The 17607-nt window shown below is 47.6% G+C and overlaps 1 protein-coding gene across 4 annotated transcripts in view; it reads right to left on the bottom strand.

Moving 5' to 3' along the window:
* OTOA (otoancorin) overlaps positions 1 to 17607 on the bottom strand; it is a 69785-nt gene that overhangs the window by 32772 nt on the left and 19406 nt on the right. For all 4 annotated transcript variants that reach the window (XM_082714675.1, XM_082714673.1, XM_082714674.1 and 1 more), the window contains 7 exons: positions 17238 to 17359; positions 13617 to 13717; positions 11004 to 11143; positions 8690 to 8813; positions 4936 to 5151; positions 2795 to 2962; positions 1437 to 1577 (listed from right to left, as the gene is read on the bottom strand). In XM_082714675.1, the coding sequence (XP_082570801.1) occupies positions 1437 to 1577; positions 2795 to 2962; positions 4936 to 5151; positions 8690 to 8813; positions 11004 to 11143; positions 13617 to 13717; positions 17238 to 17359 (1012 nt within the window). The remainder of the gene's footprint in view (positions 1 to 1436; positions 1578 to 2794; positions 2963 to 4935; positions 5152 to 8689; positions 8814 to 11003; positions 11144 to 13616; positions 13718 to 17237; positions 17360 to 17607) is intronic.

The following is a 17607-nucleotide window of genomic DNA, read 5'->3' as shown; positions in this document are numbered from 1 at the left end:
AGGGTGCCTAGGTGGCTCAGTCATTGGGGGTCTGCCTTCGGCTTGGGTCATGATCCCGAGGTCCTGGGATCGAGCCCCGCTTCGGGCTTCCTGCTCAGTGGAGACCTTCTTCTCCTTCTCCTGCTCCCCACTTCTTGTGTTCCCTCTATCACTGTCAGGTAAATAAATAAAGAAAGAAAGAAAGAGAGAGAGAAAGAAACTATGCCCATTTCACACTGAGAAAACTGAGGCTGAGCAAGAAGTAGCTCCCCCAGAGTTAATAAATGGCAGTACCCAGATTCAGGCTCAGGTCTCGTCCGACTTCAGCACTACACTGTTCCGTCCCCTGAGTGTAATCACACAAAAATAAATTTCTTTTTACCCAATTAACCTTAAAACAGAACTTTCCCACAAGGCAGGCAGTCAGAAATCCAGGAGCCATCTGGGCACTGTGGTTGTGACATTGTGATTTCTAAGAAGAAATCTGTATTTGGTCTTATCCCCTTTCCTGGCACCAGCCCCTAAAACCCTGGGAATTTCCTAAGTGAGGAGAGCCAGCAAGGCCTCTTTTCTCATGTTAATGATGACTTTTTGAAATCACCTGGTGGTGGACGGATGGTGGCTGGCAGAACCAATCACAGGACTGGAGGGTTGGAACTTTCCGGGAGGGGAGACAGGCTGGAGACTGAATCAGTCACCAACCGCCAAGGACTTCCTCAAGCATGCGTGAGTGATGAAGCATCCATAAAAACCCCAAAGCAGGGGCACCTGGGTGGCTCAGTGGGTTAAAGCCTCTGCCTTCAGCTCAGGTCATGATCCCAGGGTCCTGGGATCGAACCCCACATCAGGCTCTCTGCTCAGCAGGGAACCTGCTTCCTCCCTCTCTCTCTGCCTGCCTCTCTGCCTACTTGTGATCTCTCTCTGTCAAACAAATAAATAAAATGTTTAAAAACAAAAACAAAAAAAACCAAAGCACCCAGTTCTGAGAGCTTCAAGCCGGCGAGGAGGGGTTGGCTCTAGGCCCATTCCCCAAACCTTGCCCCGTGTATCTCTTCCCTCTGGCTGTTCCCGAGTTACATCCTTTTACAATAAAACGCTGATCTAGTAAGGGAAAGGTTTCTCTGAGTTCTGTGAGCCACTCCATCAAGTTAATCAAACCAAAGTGAGAGCAGCGCAGTCACTGGAACCTTCCATCTACAGCTGGTAGGTCAGAAGCATGGGGGATGATGACAAGGACTTGTGCCTGGGATCGGACGTTGAGGGGTAGCGGGTGTAGGATGGTAGGGCTGAACCCTTACCCTGTGGGATCTGATGCCATCACCAGGCAGACGGAGTCAGAACTGAGTTGAATCACAGGACACCCAACTGATGTCGGAGAATTCCTTGTTGGTGTGGGGAACCCACTCCCCCCAGCATTCACACATCCGAATTGGTATCAGAATCCTCAGTGGTCATACCTGGCTCCTTCGAAGCTCCTTTTCCTTTAGGACTGTGGTGTTAAATCCGGCTTCCCTCCGTAAATCGAAAAGAGATACTTCCTTAAAGAAAGCCCCTTGTATTTCCACAATGTTCGAGGCAGCATCTCCTGTTTCGATCATCTGCCAAGAATGAGGATGAGCAAAATAATCACCTCGTAGAAAGTGTGCTGAGCTTGGGGGGGCACACCCTGTGTCAGTGGTCTCAGACCCCATGAAATGCACCATCTCCACTCAGCAACCCTAGGAGGTGGGGGACTATCCTTACCCCATTTTGCAGGTGAGAAAACTGAGGCTTAATAAGCAACTGGTTGTAAGCTGACAAGTAAGACTCAAGCATAAGTCTGTCTTATTCCAGAACCCACACTCTTTGTTTTAACCAGCCGTGCTATTGCTATCTGCAAGCTGTTAGTATTTTAAGCCAAACTTCTTGGGTTTGGTTTCTTAACAGATTTTGCAACTGGTCGCAGCAGGTCCAAGAGAACAGGATGCCCAAAGACCCACCGCCAAGTGAGAAAGGAGAACATAGGTGTGACTTCAGATCAGGAAGGGGCTTTCAGAAGCACTCTGCAAACCTCAGGGTTCATTTTGAGATTTGAAAAGCAAACTTTCAAAACATTATCATATCAAGAAACCTAATTTAAGAAAAGTCTTCCAGAGACGCCTGGGTGGCTCAGTCCGTTATGCCTCTGCCTTCAGCTCAGGTCATGATCCCAGGGTCCTGGGATCAGGCTCCCTGCTCGGCCAGGAGTCTGCTTCTCCCTCTGCTGACGGCTTTCCCTGCTTGCCTTCTCCCTTCCTCTTTCCCTCTGACAAATAAATAAATAAAATCTTAAAAAAGAGAGAGAGAGAAGAGAAGAAGTCTTCCAGAGTCAACTGGCTAAGGAAAGCACTGGGGTCTGGGAAGAAATATAGCATGACCCTTGGGGTGCCTGGGTGGTGCAGTTGGGTAGGTGTCCGACTCTTGGTTCAGGGTCATGATCTCAAGGCCTGCATCAGGCTCAGCTCAGAGTCTGTTTGAGATTCTCTCCCGCTTTCCCTCTGCCTCTCCCACTCATGTTTTCTCTCTAAAATAAATACGTAAATCTAGGGAGGAAAGAAAAAAGGGAGAGGGGGAGGGAGGAAGAAAGGAAGAAAGAAGGAAGGAAGGAAAGATGTAGCAGGAGCCAAGGGTCTCTTCCTGGAAAGGAAGGAATGTGGCCCCATGAGGGGAGGTTCACGAGGCACCCTCACCAAAGGCTGGGCTACCCCCAGCCCTGAGTCAATGGCCCAATTTTACAGCCCAAAACCCCAACACCACATGCGAACCACATGGCTGAGAACTACATGTCTTCCCTCACCTTGCTGAGGACACCTTGCTTCTGGGCAGGCGACAAGTCGGACACGTGCAAGGAGACAGCGCTTCTCAGGACCTGCAAGAGGTCCCTGCGATCCATGGCGTGGAAGGTCTGGGTGCCCAGCCCAGCCAGCAGCACTCCCATCTGGCTGACGTTGTAGAAAGACGGCACCTGGGAAGACCGGCCGCAAGCACCATGAGGTTCTGCTCTGGTTTCTCACCTGGGAGACTCTGCACAGCGTGCCGGGGATCGGGATGGGAGCCAGGGGCGCCACGGGGAGCAAGACACACGCTGCCTTCCCAGATCTTCCTTCCTTCCCTCAGGAAAGAGAGTCACTATCAAGACACGACACATGAGGCAAGTGCCCTGCCTGGGGCGTCCTATGCTGTCTGAGGCCACAGTGCAAATATCAGAAAGTCATGACCACGTACCACAGCTGGCCAGGCAACGGGCTTTTGTGTGTGTGTTGAACTTTGACGAGCTGACTACATTTAAAAATTGGGGAAATTTCCAACAAAATCCAGGTTTTAAAAAAATCTGAACACCAGGCAATACCAGGCCCACATTGGCAACAGTTGGCAAGAACTGACCAGCAGCTGCCCCCTGACGTAGGTTGTGGGGCTCTCAGTTTGCCCAGCCTCACCCCCTCATCCATGACCCCCAGGCAGCTCACTGTTCTCATGATGTCTCGTGACATAGCAAAGCCCCACGCTCATCCATCTCCATGGAGAAGCTTTGAGTTGAAAAAAATGTTTCAGGATATGGGTCTGATATTTTACGACAAATAAGACGGTGGGTGTCTGCCCCTTCAGAAACTCTACTTGTTTTGTCTCCTTCCTTTAGAGTAAAGACGCCAGATGGTTTTCCATATAATCAGGGCCATTCATTCCTTAGCTCGGCAAAAAGCCAGTAGAATGGTTTGGTGTTGTGCTCTGTAGAATGGACAGTCTCTACCGTCCTCAAGGAAGGCACGAGCGTTCGAGCTCTTGGCTTCTTCATAACGACAGCCTCACCTCTCTGCAGGAAAATATGGACACTAGGAAAGAGACAAGCTATTTTGTCCAGGGCTGGGAGGAGCAAGAGAGGCTCCTTCAGCTCCCTGAAATCAAGTGCCCGTTGAACTGTGCAAGTAAACTCACGGGGCCCCAGTCAAAACAGAGAAGGGCTGCCAAGCCTTCGAACTAAATTGTCCCCTACAAAGGACAAGAGGAAAGGGCTAGCTGTGGCCTTGAGTCAGAAAGGCAGTTAGCATGGGACTTAAGCAAGCAGACTCTGACTCTGCAGACTCTGAAGCCAGACATCCTGGGTTCAATCCCAGCTGTGGCCCTTTTAGGGGACCCTGGCAATTCCCTTATACAATCTGTGCCGCTTGTGAATGACATGGAAAATGAAGGTTATAACACACTACTAACCTCAAACGGTTGTGGAGAACATTGAACAATTAACTCACTCAGACCCGAACCTGGGACACAAGCAACACTTAATGAGTATCTGTTATTATTGTCATTTTAGAATCGGTCTCTAGTCCAGTCCTCATGAACTAGCCTGCACCCAGGACATGGCTATGGACAGAAAGAGCAGGACATCCAAAATGTTTAGAGACTCAGGGCTCTGGAGCCCCTTCTACTGAGCCCAGGGCAGAGAGATGATTTCCGCAGCAAAAATGACTCATTTCCCTCCCCAGGAACGTCAGGACAAACGCCACCTCCAAACAAGACCTCCTTCCTTGCCACCCAAGATGACTAAAATAGCATATCTCTCGTCTCAGCGTGAGGGATACGTTCTCAGGCTCAACAACAAGCAAGGAAATGCCGGGATGGGTCCCAAGCTTTGTGAAAAAACACAGGAGCTACCATTCACTGAGCTTACACTCCAGGTCACATGCTCCAACCTCTTCCTGTGGGCTGACCCACAGAAACTTCGCAGCCATCCTAAGGAGAGGTGCTATCACTATCCCCATCCTACAAATAGGGAAACTGAGGCAAAAATAAGGTAAGCCGACTGTCCAGGGTCCCGCAGCTAGTAAACGGCAGAGTGGGTCCTCTCTGGCACCATCTTCGTACTGACAGGCTGTCCTTGCTGTGTGTCACTGGCCCTTGGGCCTCAGAGCATTAAAAAAAAAAGAGTTCAAAGCTCCAACTGACCTTCTCATGGGCCAGGTATTTGGCAGACAAGATGATGGCCTGGCTCTTGGCCCAGCCTGAGACCTGGTTGAGGGTAGAGATGGCGCCATGCACAGCCTCGGGGGAGAGGGATTCCAGCTGAGTGGGGGTCAAGCCCACAACCGCATCCGACAAAGAGCCCAGAGTCTCATTGAGGGTCTGGTTCTCCGTGGCGATGTCCAGGAGGTCGGCTTTGAGCTAGAAGGGAAGCAAGCCGGCATGAGGGTGGGTAACAAGCTGGACAGTGGCGCCCTCTGCCTACGCCCTGGGGTAGTGACCACACCCTGCCCCGCCTTGCCCAGTTGAGCTCTGGCCAGTGAGAGTGAAAAAACACAGGAGAGCATCACCCAGTGAGAGCACCACCTCCTCTGGCCTTGACCTTAATATGCTGCAAATTCACTTTGTAGTTCAGTTAAATATTAATTTGCTATTAAATCAACCTTGAAACATGGCAGAAGGAAATTGTGTCCACTTTGTCTATATAAGTCGACCACCTTCTCATAGCATCTATTGTCCTTCTGTGACCCTGAACTCTGCATCCATTTACATGGCTGGTTTTCTTTCATAAAACATCCAACATTACATAATTATATAATATATATATATATGTAAAATATATACTATGTATAAAAATATACAGATAATACAGATAATATATATATATAATATAATCGTGTAAAAATAATTTTCAACAGTAACAAGAAAGTAAAAGGCTCCTGATACTCCTACTTCATAAAAATAACCATGATTGGGGTGCCTGGGTGGCTCAGTTTGTTAAGAAGTTGACTCTTGCTTTTGGTTCAGGTCATGATCTCAAGGTCCTGGGACGCAGCCCCATTCAGGCACCCTGCTCAGCGGGAATCTGCTTCTCCCTCTGCCTCTCCCCCCGCCCAGCCCCGACCCCTCACTCATGCTCATTCTCTTTCTCTCTCAAATAAATACTTACATTTATTTTTTTTTAAGATTTATTTATTTATTTGACAGACAGAGATCACAAGTAGGCAGAGAGGCAGGCAGAGAGAGAGAGGAGGAAGCAGGCTCCCTGCTGAGCAGAGAGCCCGATGCGGGACTCGATCCCAGAACCCTGAGATCATGACCTGAGCCGAAGGCAGCGGCTTGACCCACTGAGCCACCCAGGCACCCTAAATACTTATCTTTAAAAAAAAAAAAAAGTAAACTACAGCATGTCGCTTTCACGTGGTTGTACTATGAACAGAAACACAATTTTCTGTATTTTTTACTTAGGTCTTACACAGATTTTCACTCTTCTGGGATTGCCTTAATAATGATTTCATTATCCTATGCCTCTCTAGTTAAGTGTGTTTCCTAACCACAGTAAAGAAGGTGATAAAGTCACTGCTTGTAACATGACCTCTGTATCAAAAAATGAGAACGGTGCATGTTTTAACATCTGAAGTTGCAGGAAGGCTATATTCCTATCAGAAGTGTGCACCGAGTGTACCAGGCCATACTGAAATAGCCACTGGGGGGCAGCAGAGTGAAGTGGAAGAAAGCGTTCATAGCCCCTGGTTGTCCGAATTCCTCGGCTCTCCTTCCCAGCGGCTCAGCTCCCATATCTGTAAGACCAAGGCATGCTCTTGAGCAGGGCTTGACAAAGCACTGTGGTCCTATTCCAGCACCATGACCCGGAAGCTTGTTAGAAATGCAGATTCTCAGGCTCTACCCAGGTCCTTCTGAACCAGAGATCCTGAGCAGGAGGCCCGGCAACCAGCATTTTAACAAACCCTCCAGGTGATTCTCATGTACCCTCTGGTCTGGGAAGTACTGAGCTAGGTGATCCCAAAGGCTAATCTTATATCTTAATTGTGTTGGATTTTCTTGGTCAGGGCGGTCACCGCTTAGGCCTGTGGCTTTAAAATCACATTCAGGGATGCCTGGGTGGCTCAGTGGGTTAAGCCGCTGCCTTTGGCTCGGGTCATGATCCCAGGGTCCTGGGATTGAGCCCCGCATCGAGCTCTCTGCTCAGCCGGGAGCCTGCTTCCTTCTCTCTCTCTCTGCCTGCCTCTCTGCCTGCTTCTGATCTCTCTCTGTCAAATAAATAAATAAAATCTTTAAAAAAATAAATAAAATCACATTCATTTTTTGATGTTTGGTTTGAGTTGGCTTCGGAGGGATTGTTTCCCTTGAAAATAAAAACATGCACTGGTCAGGATCATAATGACTATTTTCAATGTCAGACGGGACTGGGGATTTTATAGTTGCGTGTGAAAAACTACTATGGAATTACTTGGCATTATCAAAATTTTCTTTCTTTTTTTTTTTTTTTTTTTAAACTTTAAGTAGGCTACTTTCCCACCCTGGGACTTGAACTCATGGCCCTGAGATTAAGGGTTGCATGTTCTACTCTCTGAGCCAGCCAGGTGCCTCAAACTTTTAATATTGTTTTCATATCATCTTTTTAATTAAAAAAAGGGGGGGGGCTAAAAAACACAAGAGAAGCCAGGCAGGGGCGCCTGGGTGGTTCAGTGGGTTAAGCCGCTGCCTTTGGCTCAGGTCATGATCTCAGGGTCCTGGGATCAAGTCCCGCATCGGGCTCTCTGCTCAGCAGGGAGCCTGCTTCCCTCTCTCTCTCTGCGTGCCTCTCCATCTACTTGTGATTTCTCTCTGTCAAATAAATAAATAAAATCTTTAAAAAAAAAAAAAAAAAGAGAAGCCAGGCAGAACTGACACTTGAAGGGAAGGAAGGAGAGAGGGGTGGCGGGAGAGGGACAGCGAGAATGTCTGTGCCAGAACTTCCGCCTAAGAACTCCGTAAATACCCAGTAATCAGCGCTCTCAACCTTGGCTGCACTGGAATCACGTGAGGACCTTTTGAAACACCCTCCCCCGGCCACAGCACGGACCAATACCTACAGAGCCCCCAAGGACGGAGCTGGGAGGGTGCTACCAGGGCAGACCCAGGTCTGAGAGCCCTGTGTTATCTCCTTCAGTTCCAGGCACAGTCACCAGAGCAGCTGCTTCAGCACGGCTTGGACGTTTGCTAGAAGTGCAGGGCCTGGGGACGCCTGGGTAGCTCAGTTGCTTAAGCGTCTGCCTGCAGCTCAGGTCCTGATCCCAGAGTCCTGGGATCGAACCCTGCATCAGGCTCCCTGCTCAGCGGGAGCACGCTTCTCTTCCCTCTCTCTTGGCCCCTCTGTCTGCTTGTGCCCTCCCGCAAATAAACAAATAAAATCTTTACTAAAAGGGGCGCCTGGGTGGCTCAGTGGGTTAAAGCCTCTGCCTTCAGCTCAGGTCATGATCCCAGGGTCCTGGGATCGAGCCCCGCATTGGGCTCTCTGCTCAGCAGGGAGCCTGCTTCCTCCTCTCTCTGACTGCCTCTCTGCCTACTTGTAATCTCTCTCTGTCAAATAAATAAATAGATAAATAATTTAAAAACAAACAAACAAAAATCTTTACTAAAAGAAAGAAGTACAATCTCCACTCAGGGCTCTGCTCAGACCCACTGAATGAGAATCCACACTGACGATCCCAAGCAATCCATACGCACAGCTGAGTTCAAGGCGGCCACTCTGAATTTTGATCTGTCCCAGGTTTTCCCTTCTACTGCTTTATGTCATTTCTTCCCATTTTAAGCTCATCCCAGGACTCGGGATGCCATCTGCTGTGGCTGGACCTGGATCCTGAGTCAGCTGATGTGTTTTTTCCTCAAAGGCCAGGCAAGACTCTGCTCCCCATTTCTCCAGCCACTTCCCCAGGGCCCTGTACCCCCATGGCACCTTCTGAACCCCAGCCTGGAAGCCCCTCAGGCGGCTACATTTGATCATCTGGTGCAGGAGGACTTGGGCCACGGCGGCGTCCAGCAAATCCAGGTCATCGTAGAAACAGACCAGCAGCCCCAGCCTGTGTGGGAAGATAAGGGTGCTGGCGGGGGGCTCAGAGCTGCGGGCCACAACCACAGCCCTGTCCCACGCAGAACCGAGAGTCACAGTCAGAGCAGCTACTGTGTGCCAGGATTATGCTGAGCCCTGTGCCCGGATCACCCCATCACAGCAGCCCTACGAGGCAGATGATCTGATTAGCCCCATTTCACAGAAGGGCAAATAGAGTCAGAGCAGTTAAGTTAGTTGCCCAAGACAAGGAGTGGAGCCAGGACTTAAATCTAGACCCATCCAACTACACCGTCTCTCTTCCCAGGGCACTCAGGGACATAAGGAATGTGGGATGCTGAGTCAGCCACAGGAAAGTCCCCATTTTTCACATGGAGATATAGGGTTTGCTCCCCTCAGAGCAATCTCTGAGGCAGATTATTTCCAGCATCGTTTACAACTTATACCCCTAGATGATGATGACCTCAAAAGGAAAAAAAAAGACAGGAAGCGGGGTAGTGTAAGAGCAGAGGTGGGATCTGAACCCTGGTCTAGCTGGGAACACTGTACTTCGTGGTTAAGAGCATAGCTTAGGCCAACAAGATTGAAGCCCAGCTGCCTAGGATGTTTGATCCAATAAGCTACTTAATTTCTCTGCAAAGCTGCTGCATGCATAGTTGATCAGTCCACATTATGTACTACTGTACAGGGTGACCCTGTCTCTCTGGGCCTTTAGTAAAAGGGAGGTTGACTTTGTTCATCATAGCACATCACAATAAATATGATGAACGGAGGAATCAGGAGTACCGTGAGAGTTTAATGAGTACACTTGCTGGTAGACACCAGATGCTCCTTCATTAATGGATGCTCTTAGAGTCCGTATGAAATCTATCCAATTTTGCATGAGTGGACCACCTGGTTGACCATGTTGACCATGCTCCACCTGGATCGACCCTCTCAGAAAGATACTGACATGCTCAGACATGTCCACGGGAGAGCAATCAGGTCAGCAGAAGGATCTGAAAATGTGTCAGATGAGAAAAGACGCAGAGCACATGAAGACTGAATATTTATAACCATGTTAAGAATAACTAACATTTCGGGGTGCCTGGGTGGCTCAGTGGGTTGAGCTGCTGCCTTTGGCTCAGGTCATGATCTCAGGTTCCTGGGATCGAGTCCCGCATCGGGCTCTCTGCTCAGCAGGGAGCCTGCTTCCTTCTCTCTCTCTCTGCCTGCCTCTCAGTGTACTTGTAGTTTCTCTCTGTCAAATAAATAAATAAAATCTTTAAAAAAAAAAAAAAAAAAAGAATAACTAACATTTCTTGAGCACTTACTATGTGGCAGGCGTGCACAATCCTTACAAGGACCTGAGTGAGGCAGGCAGATTATTATCTCCGATTTGACAGATGGGGAAACGGAGGCACAGAGAGGTGAACTGACGCAGCCAAAAATCACACAACTTGTAAGTGGCAGAGCCGGGATTATACCCGGGAAGTCTGGCCTCAGGTCCTGTGTTCTTAACCACCAAGCTATTTTTGTATGACCATAGAAAAAGGGGACCCATGCTTATGGGTAAAGATTACTAGGGGTGGGGGGAAGAAAGTTTGATAGTTTCATAGAAGAACATTCTCTACAAGTGACTCTTTGATGAAACTGAAGGTAACAGGGTGACACGTGGCCTTGAGAGACAGAGAGATGGTGAGACAATGCTGGATCCCTCCCCACTAACATCCAAACCCTTTCTGGGGTTATCAAGCCCACAGCTCCCCCGCCCTGCCCTGCAGGAAGTCATTCCTGGAGGATCATGGTACACACACTAAATTCCAGAGCTGACGTCCTCTGTGGTCCTCCCCCTGAGAATCTGGAGAGCAAGAGGTTCACAAATAGGGGCACCCAAAGGCTCGACCCACCCTAATGGAAGCTACACATTGACCTTGGAATGGATTGAGCACCGAGTATTTAAGTTCTTCTCTTTCCGTGCTCAGAGCTGGTTGCCTCAAATGCCTGGCACAGGAGAGGTTCAGAAAGAATTTGTTCCACCCCACCGAAGGGTGTTTTTTGGGGGGAAATACCTCGCCTCACGGGCACAGAGACATGGGGGTATTTAAAGAGACGGGCCAGCAGCCTCCCTTCCCTCCCAGGGCCCTCTGATGCTCAGAGGAAGCTGGTGCTTCCATCACATTTGGGGAAACAACTCAGAGGACCCAGAGCCCTTGCCCCTTGCCTGTGGATGGTGGAGGTGTTCCTCATGTCAAAGCTGGAGGAGCTGATCCTCTCCAGAAACGCCTGGGCCAGTTCGGGCGTGATGTCATAAACCGTGTCCAGCTGCTTGGTGGCATTGTCATAGCTGATGAACAGCCCAATCTGGTGGACAAGAACAGGAAGCCTGTTGGGGAGGGCTGACTTGGCCCCAGGAAGCACCCCCGCAGTGGTCCACGCTGTGCCCCATCTCAGAAACTCATTCCCCTGGTCACTGATTTCTTTTTTTTTAATTCTTTTTTTAAAAAATTTTTATAAACATATAATGTATTATTAGCCCCAGTAGTACAGGTCTGTGAATTGCCAGGTTTACACACTTAATGGCACTCACCATAGCACATACCCTCCCCAATGTCCATAACCACACCACCCTCTCCCTATCCCCTCCCCCCGGCAACCCTCAGTTTGTTTTGTGAGATTAAGAGTCTCTTATGGTTTGTCTCCCTCCCATTCCCATCTTGTTTCATTTATTCTTCTCCTACCCCCAAATCCCCCACGTTGCATCACCACTTCCTCATATCAGGGAGATCATATGATAGTTGTCTTTCTCCGATTGACTTATTTCGCTAAGCATGATACCCTCTAGTTCCATCCACGTCATCACTAATGGCAGGACTTCATTTCTTTTGATGGCTGCATAGTATTCCATTGTATGTATATATATATATATACCACATCTTCCTTATCCATTCATCTGTTGATGGACATCTAGGTTCTTTCCATAGTTTGGCTATTACGGACATCGCTGCTATAAACATTCAGGTGCATATGCCCGTTCGGATCACTATGTGTGTATCTTTAGGGTAAATACCCAGTTGTCGCTGATTTCTCAGCACTCTGTAATAACTGTTTTGGCTTCCTCCTTAACCCAACACTTAGGAAAATGTTCTATTTTAGTATCTGAGCCATTGAACTCTTTGAAAGCTACTGTTTGTACATTTCTTTGTAGATTTGTTATGTAGAGGTCAGAGACGGCAGTCCCCAAATGTTGCACTTTGGGGCATCAGGGGTTTTTTTAATAGATGAATGAGTTTACAAATGGGCGTTGGGTGATGAAAAAGAGTGTGTGCTCCCTTGGTAAGATACAAAGATAGAGAAAGATGGAGATATATAGATTCAACTGTATTAAATATACCATTCAGGTTCTTTCTCCTCTTGTTCATTTTCTGCCTAGTGTCCAAGGATGTCAAGCCGAAGTCTCCTATCCTTCTATGCACTGTTATTCTGTGCTCATAAAGTTGTCTCTCTCTTGTGGATTCTACTCTGTCCACATAAAATTCCCTCTTAGTGTTGGTATCCTGTGGCTTTACTTCCCTTGTCTACACTTTTAGAAGATGAAGAAAAGCTTCAAGTGACCTCCTGACCTTAGAAACTCCTCCGCAGGTGTCCAGCTTCCTAACAATTTAATCTCCATCTAACTTCCAGAAGTTCACTCAATATTGGGAGAGTGAAACTGAGGTTTAATCCACTTTATAACTGAGGATTATAAAATTGAAAGATGTTTGAAATAGTCTCAGCCTCCTAGGTTAAAAAGAGGAACCTAGATAAGTCAACTGTACTTCAATTAAAAGTTCTAAAAATTTTTCTTAAAAAGAAGAACCTGGTGGGGGGGGGGGCTGCGCAGCTCAGTGGGTTAAGTGTCTGCCTTTGTCTCGGGTCATGATCCCAGGGTCCTGGGATCGAGTCCTGCATTGGGGTCCCTGCTCAGATGCGAGCCTGCTTCTCTCTCTGCCCCTCCCCCTCCGCTTGTGCCTGCGCTCTCTCTCTCTCTCTCTCTCTCTCTGTCCTCAATAAATAAATAAATAAAATGTTTAAAAAAGAAAAAGAAGAACCTGGTTCTGCATCCGGTTTCACAATAAGAAGACACTGTTGGATCAACTTGCCCTTGAGCAAGCCAGTCTTGTGATATAAACACTTCTCTCACTGGCCAGAAAAAAGTCAAGGCACACATGATAAAAACTGAACGCAAGCCCCAAAGTCTTTATGAACGCCTCCCTGTGGGAAGCATCTTTGGAGGCCGCATTCCAGTATCGTGATGTTCAAGGAACTCTGGTGTCACGGGGTCAACATCAGGAGGACAGAGACAGGCTGACCAGTGAGTGAAAGGAACCTTAGAATGTGTACATTTCTCAACTGTAGACTCTATTGTTAAAACCCAACCAGTAGACGCTATGGTTAAAACCCAACCAGTGCTCATGCTGAAATGGCGATATAGACGTAGTTATAAATAGAAGTCTCTAGTAATCCTTGGCCTTTCTTGAATACAAAAATACCCTAAAATGATTCTTGGTTCACAGCCAACATTTTCTTTATGCCATGTTTGTCACCTTAGAGCTATCTTGGTTGTCTACAATTCCCGTTCTTTTCTTGGCTCGTCTACCCTAAACACAATCTGATGACGGGCCGCTTGAGACCTCATCCCGAGAGTTCTCTTCAGAGATTCTAGATATACTGGCTGAGGTGGGTATCCAATTTTCCAGAGCACCTTGACTGGCTAGCTGAACACGAGCGGTTTAGAGCACACCCTTCGCAGGATGGCGTGCAGATGGGGGCGGGGAAATGTACGTTTCCCACTTACTTCTACAGGACTGATTTTTGCAATTTCTTCAAACGATAGGTGAACCATGTATCTGCCCAAAATCCATAAGTTTTCTGCACTGACCCATGAAACAGAGTCATCTGCAAAAAAAAAATAAATAAATGGAGAAATGTATAAATAAATTAAATAAATAGGTAGATAGATAGATAATGGCCTCTGCCTGGTATGTCATAGTCAAAAATATCTTTGATGTCAGGACCTCCTTCTTGTGTTCACTCATTCATTCAACAACCATTCACAGACAGCCTCCAACCTGTAAGACTTTACACTACACCTTGGCATTGTGTGGGTGGCATTTTGGGGAAAAGGAAGGAACAGGGGAGTGTTTACAGGGCACAGTGACTCCATCACCAAGAGCTGTTGCAAAAAGCCAGGGGCAATGACTCTCATGCCCAGATGAGATGGTGAAGTCAGCTGCTGTGTGAACTGAGTCACAAGCACAACATTCGCAGGGTGCCTGGGTAGCTCAGTGGGTGAAAGCGTCTGCCTTCGGCTCGGGTCATGATCCCAGGGTCCTGGAACCGAGCCCCGCATCTGCTTCCTCCTCTCTCTGCGTGCTTCTCTGCCTACTTGTGATCTCTGTCTGTCAAATGAATAACTAAAATCTTTTTAAAAAATTAAATTAAATTAAATTTAAAAAAAGAACAACAAGATGCCTCCTAGCCCAAGAGTCAGAACCATTGGGGTGAGCACAGGTGAACACCCTAGGACCCCCTAGATGACATGTGACTTGGTTATTAGAAGGGCTGGTCCCAGAGGGCTAGAGAACTGGGCAAGTGGGGGCTGGGGAGAACCACTCAATCCATCAGGAACCAAGCTGAGTTGTTAGAGTTCAATTAATTATAGAACATAAACCGTATTTCGGCAGACCAAGGATCCGGAAGGCCGGGATTTTTTTTAACACCCAAAGTATTCCCAGTTACCTCGAGGAACTTCATGAAAAATAAAAAGCTTAAAGTCTAAGTAGAATTCGTTTTAATTCACTTTAGTAGAATAACGAAACATAGCATAGAGGAATTTTAGAAGGAAAGTCTGTCTCTCATTAAATTCTGGCGATGAGGGCTCAGGAAGTCTAGAGGCCGAGCAGCTCTTCTCGGGGTTACGCACTGGGAGATGCAGATTTCTGGAGGCCGTGAACATGCGTCAGGCAGAGTGAAGTGTGCTACACACTGAAGGCATTGATTATTCTGTTGTTGAATGCTCCTTATACACAAATCTCAAAGCTTAATTCCAGGAAAAGGACTGATTGGCCCTCACTACACTCCAATCTCACAGGCTTCCTTTAGTTTCTCCGAAACACTAAGCCCATTCCCACCCCCAGGCCTTTGTGCTTGCTGTTCCCCCGGCCTACAACATCTTTCCCCCAGAGCCTCACAGGACCCATTCCATTTCCCATTGTGGTCTCAATTCAAACTTTTGTAGAAGCTGTGAACTCGGTTTTTACACTTCTACATGGTTGGAAGTCACATCAAAAGAAGACGGTTGTGGCATATGACAATTGTGAAATGCCAGTGTCAGGGCCAGTAAGTAAGGCTCCAGGGGACACAGCCAGCCTGCTCACCTGTGGGCATTATCTTCTTTAGCACCAGGATAACAGCATTGCCTCGTTGAGCCACACTATAGCCCCACAAAGCCTGAGACATCCACTCTGACCCTTTATAGAAAACAAGGGCCAGGGTGCCTGGGTGGCTCAGTGGGTTAAAGCCTCTGCCTTCAGCTCAGGTCATGATCCCAGGGTCTAGGGATCAAGCCCAATATCAGGGTCTCTGCTCGGTGGGGAGCCTGCTTCTCCCTCTCTCTCTCTGCCTGCCTCTCTGCCTACTTGTGATCTCTGTCAAATAAATAAACAAAATCTTAAAAAAAAAAAAAAAAAAAAAAAAAACGAGGGTCAAGCCCTGTTCTGGTCAAAAGCGCTAAGCCTTTCCACGGCATTTATCCATTTCATTTTATTTTCTTCATATCACCTACTGGTCCCTGACTCTCTGTGTGTGCACGTGCGCGCGCGCTCTCTCTCTCGCTCTCTCTCTCGCTAATTTTCTGGTTTAAAACTTCTCTCCACCTACCCTCCTCCAATACAATAAGAGCTCTCTCAGACAGAGACTTTGGCTTCTTTTCCTCTGTGTCTCCAGTAGCTGACACACGGTAGGATTTGCTAAGTGTTTAAAAAGTTTATTCTTAGGGCACCTGGGTGGTGCAGTGGGTTAAGCCTCTGCCTTCGGCTCAGGTCATGATCCCAGCGTCTTGGAATCAAGCCCCGCATCGGGCTCTCTGCTCTGTGGGGAGTCTGCTTCTCCCTCTCACTTTCCTTCCATGCTCTCTCTCTCTCTCTCTCTCTCTCAAATAAATAAATAAAACCTTTAAAAAAAAATAAATAAGAAGTTTATTCTGTTGACATGACTCACATTAAAAACGCAACAAATTGAAGCCATCTGCAACACTGTCCGCATTACTCCTCTACACATTCTTTTTTTTTTTTTGCTGTTGTAGTAAACCTAACACAGAGTTTACTAACTTAACCATTTGTAAGTGGATGGTTCCGTGGTATTAAGTACATTCACCTCGCCGTGCAACCGTCAACACCATCCACATCCAGAACATGCTCATCTCGCAAAACCGAAACGGTCTCCAAGAAACAACAACCCCCCCCCCCCGGGGTCCTCCCGCCTCCCAGCCCCTGGCAACGAGCCTCCCTCCTCTCTGGCTCCAAGAATTTGACTCCTCTAATACACATCTGTAAAATAAATGAGTCTTGACCTATTTCTGCCTTGGCTGCCAGGAAACTTCGCACTAGATTTCTGTGCTTTATTGCCTAGATTTCCTTTTAAAAATTTACCACGTCCCTCTCTAATCCAGATTTAGGATACAGATTTTTTAACTTAAAACCTCACTCTGAAAGGTTCTTTTCAAATCCGAGATGCTGTCGCGACTGGCGTTCTACAAGCCAGGACAGCCCGCTGACTGTAAGATGCTCCGGCATCTTTATTTTGGAGACGTGAACGTGTGGAAAGTGTATGGATGGAATGGGGTTTGTGGTTGGTTTGGGTTTTTTTTTTTTTTAATATTTTATTTATTTGAGGCACCTGGGTGGCTCAGTCAATTAAGCATCTGCCCTTTGGCTCAGGTTATGATCTCAGGGTCCTGGGATCAAGTCCTGCATCGGGCTCCCTGCTCAGTGGGGAGCCTGCTTCTCCCTCTCCCTTTGCCCCTCTCCACCCCCCACTGGTACTCTCTCTAAAATAAATAAATAACATCTTTTTAAAAAATACATTATATGTATTTATTTGAGAGAGAGAGAGAACTAGAGTGAGAGAGAGCACGAGTCAGGGCAGAGGGAGAGGGAGACTCCCCACTGAGCAGGGAGCCCAATGTAGGACTATATCCCAGGACCCTGGCATCATGACTGGAGCCAAAGGCGGACACTGAACAACTGAGTTATCCAGGCACCCCTGGGGTGTTTTATTCCATAAGCTACATCAAACCCTTTTCGGAAGGTAGGAAGGACAGGTAAAAATCAGAAATGGCAATGAAATCAAATTCCTGTCTTCGGAGAGGAAGCACCACCTTTAAGGACAGACACCCCCCCTTGAAAAGTGACCCTACCTTGAAGGCCAGGCTCACCACTAGCGTTGGAGGACATCTGCAAAATCCCAGTCATCCAGGAGTAGAGAGCTCTCTGGGAATGAGCCGAGGTTTGGTCGTAGAGATCTTTGAACACCGCAGATCTAAATGACGAACATGGGTGTCACTTAAGGAACAAACAGCTGGAGGACTAGAGACAGGGTCAAAATAGCCAATGGACCCAAAGCTGTCTTGTGTTGAAAAGCCTTCCCCCTTCCTTGTTACACGCACCTATCGTCCCATTTCTCCTTTGTCCTTTACCTCTAAATACCTCCCAAAGAGTGTCCTCCACTTCCTCTCTTCTTGGTCACTTATTTTTTTTTGTTTTGTTTTTTACGATTTTATTTATTTG

The sequence above is a fragment of the Mustela nivalis genome, assembly GCF_964662115.1.
Source record: "Mustela nivalis genome assembly, chromosome: 19".
NCBI lineage: Eukaryota > Metazoa > Chordata > Mammalia > Carnivora > Mustelidae > Mustela > Mustela nivalis.
Note: the sequence above shows the minus strand (reverse complement) of the source record. Positions and strands in the feature narration are given on the sequence as shown.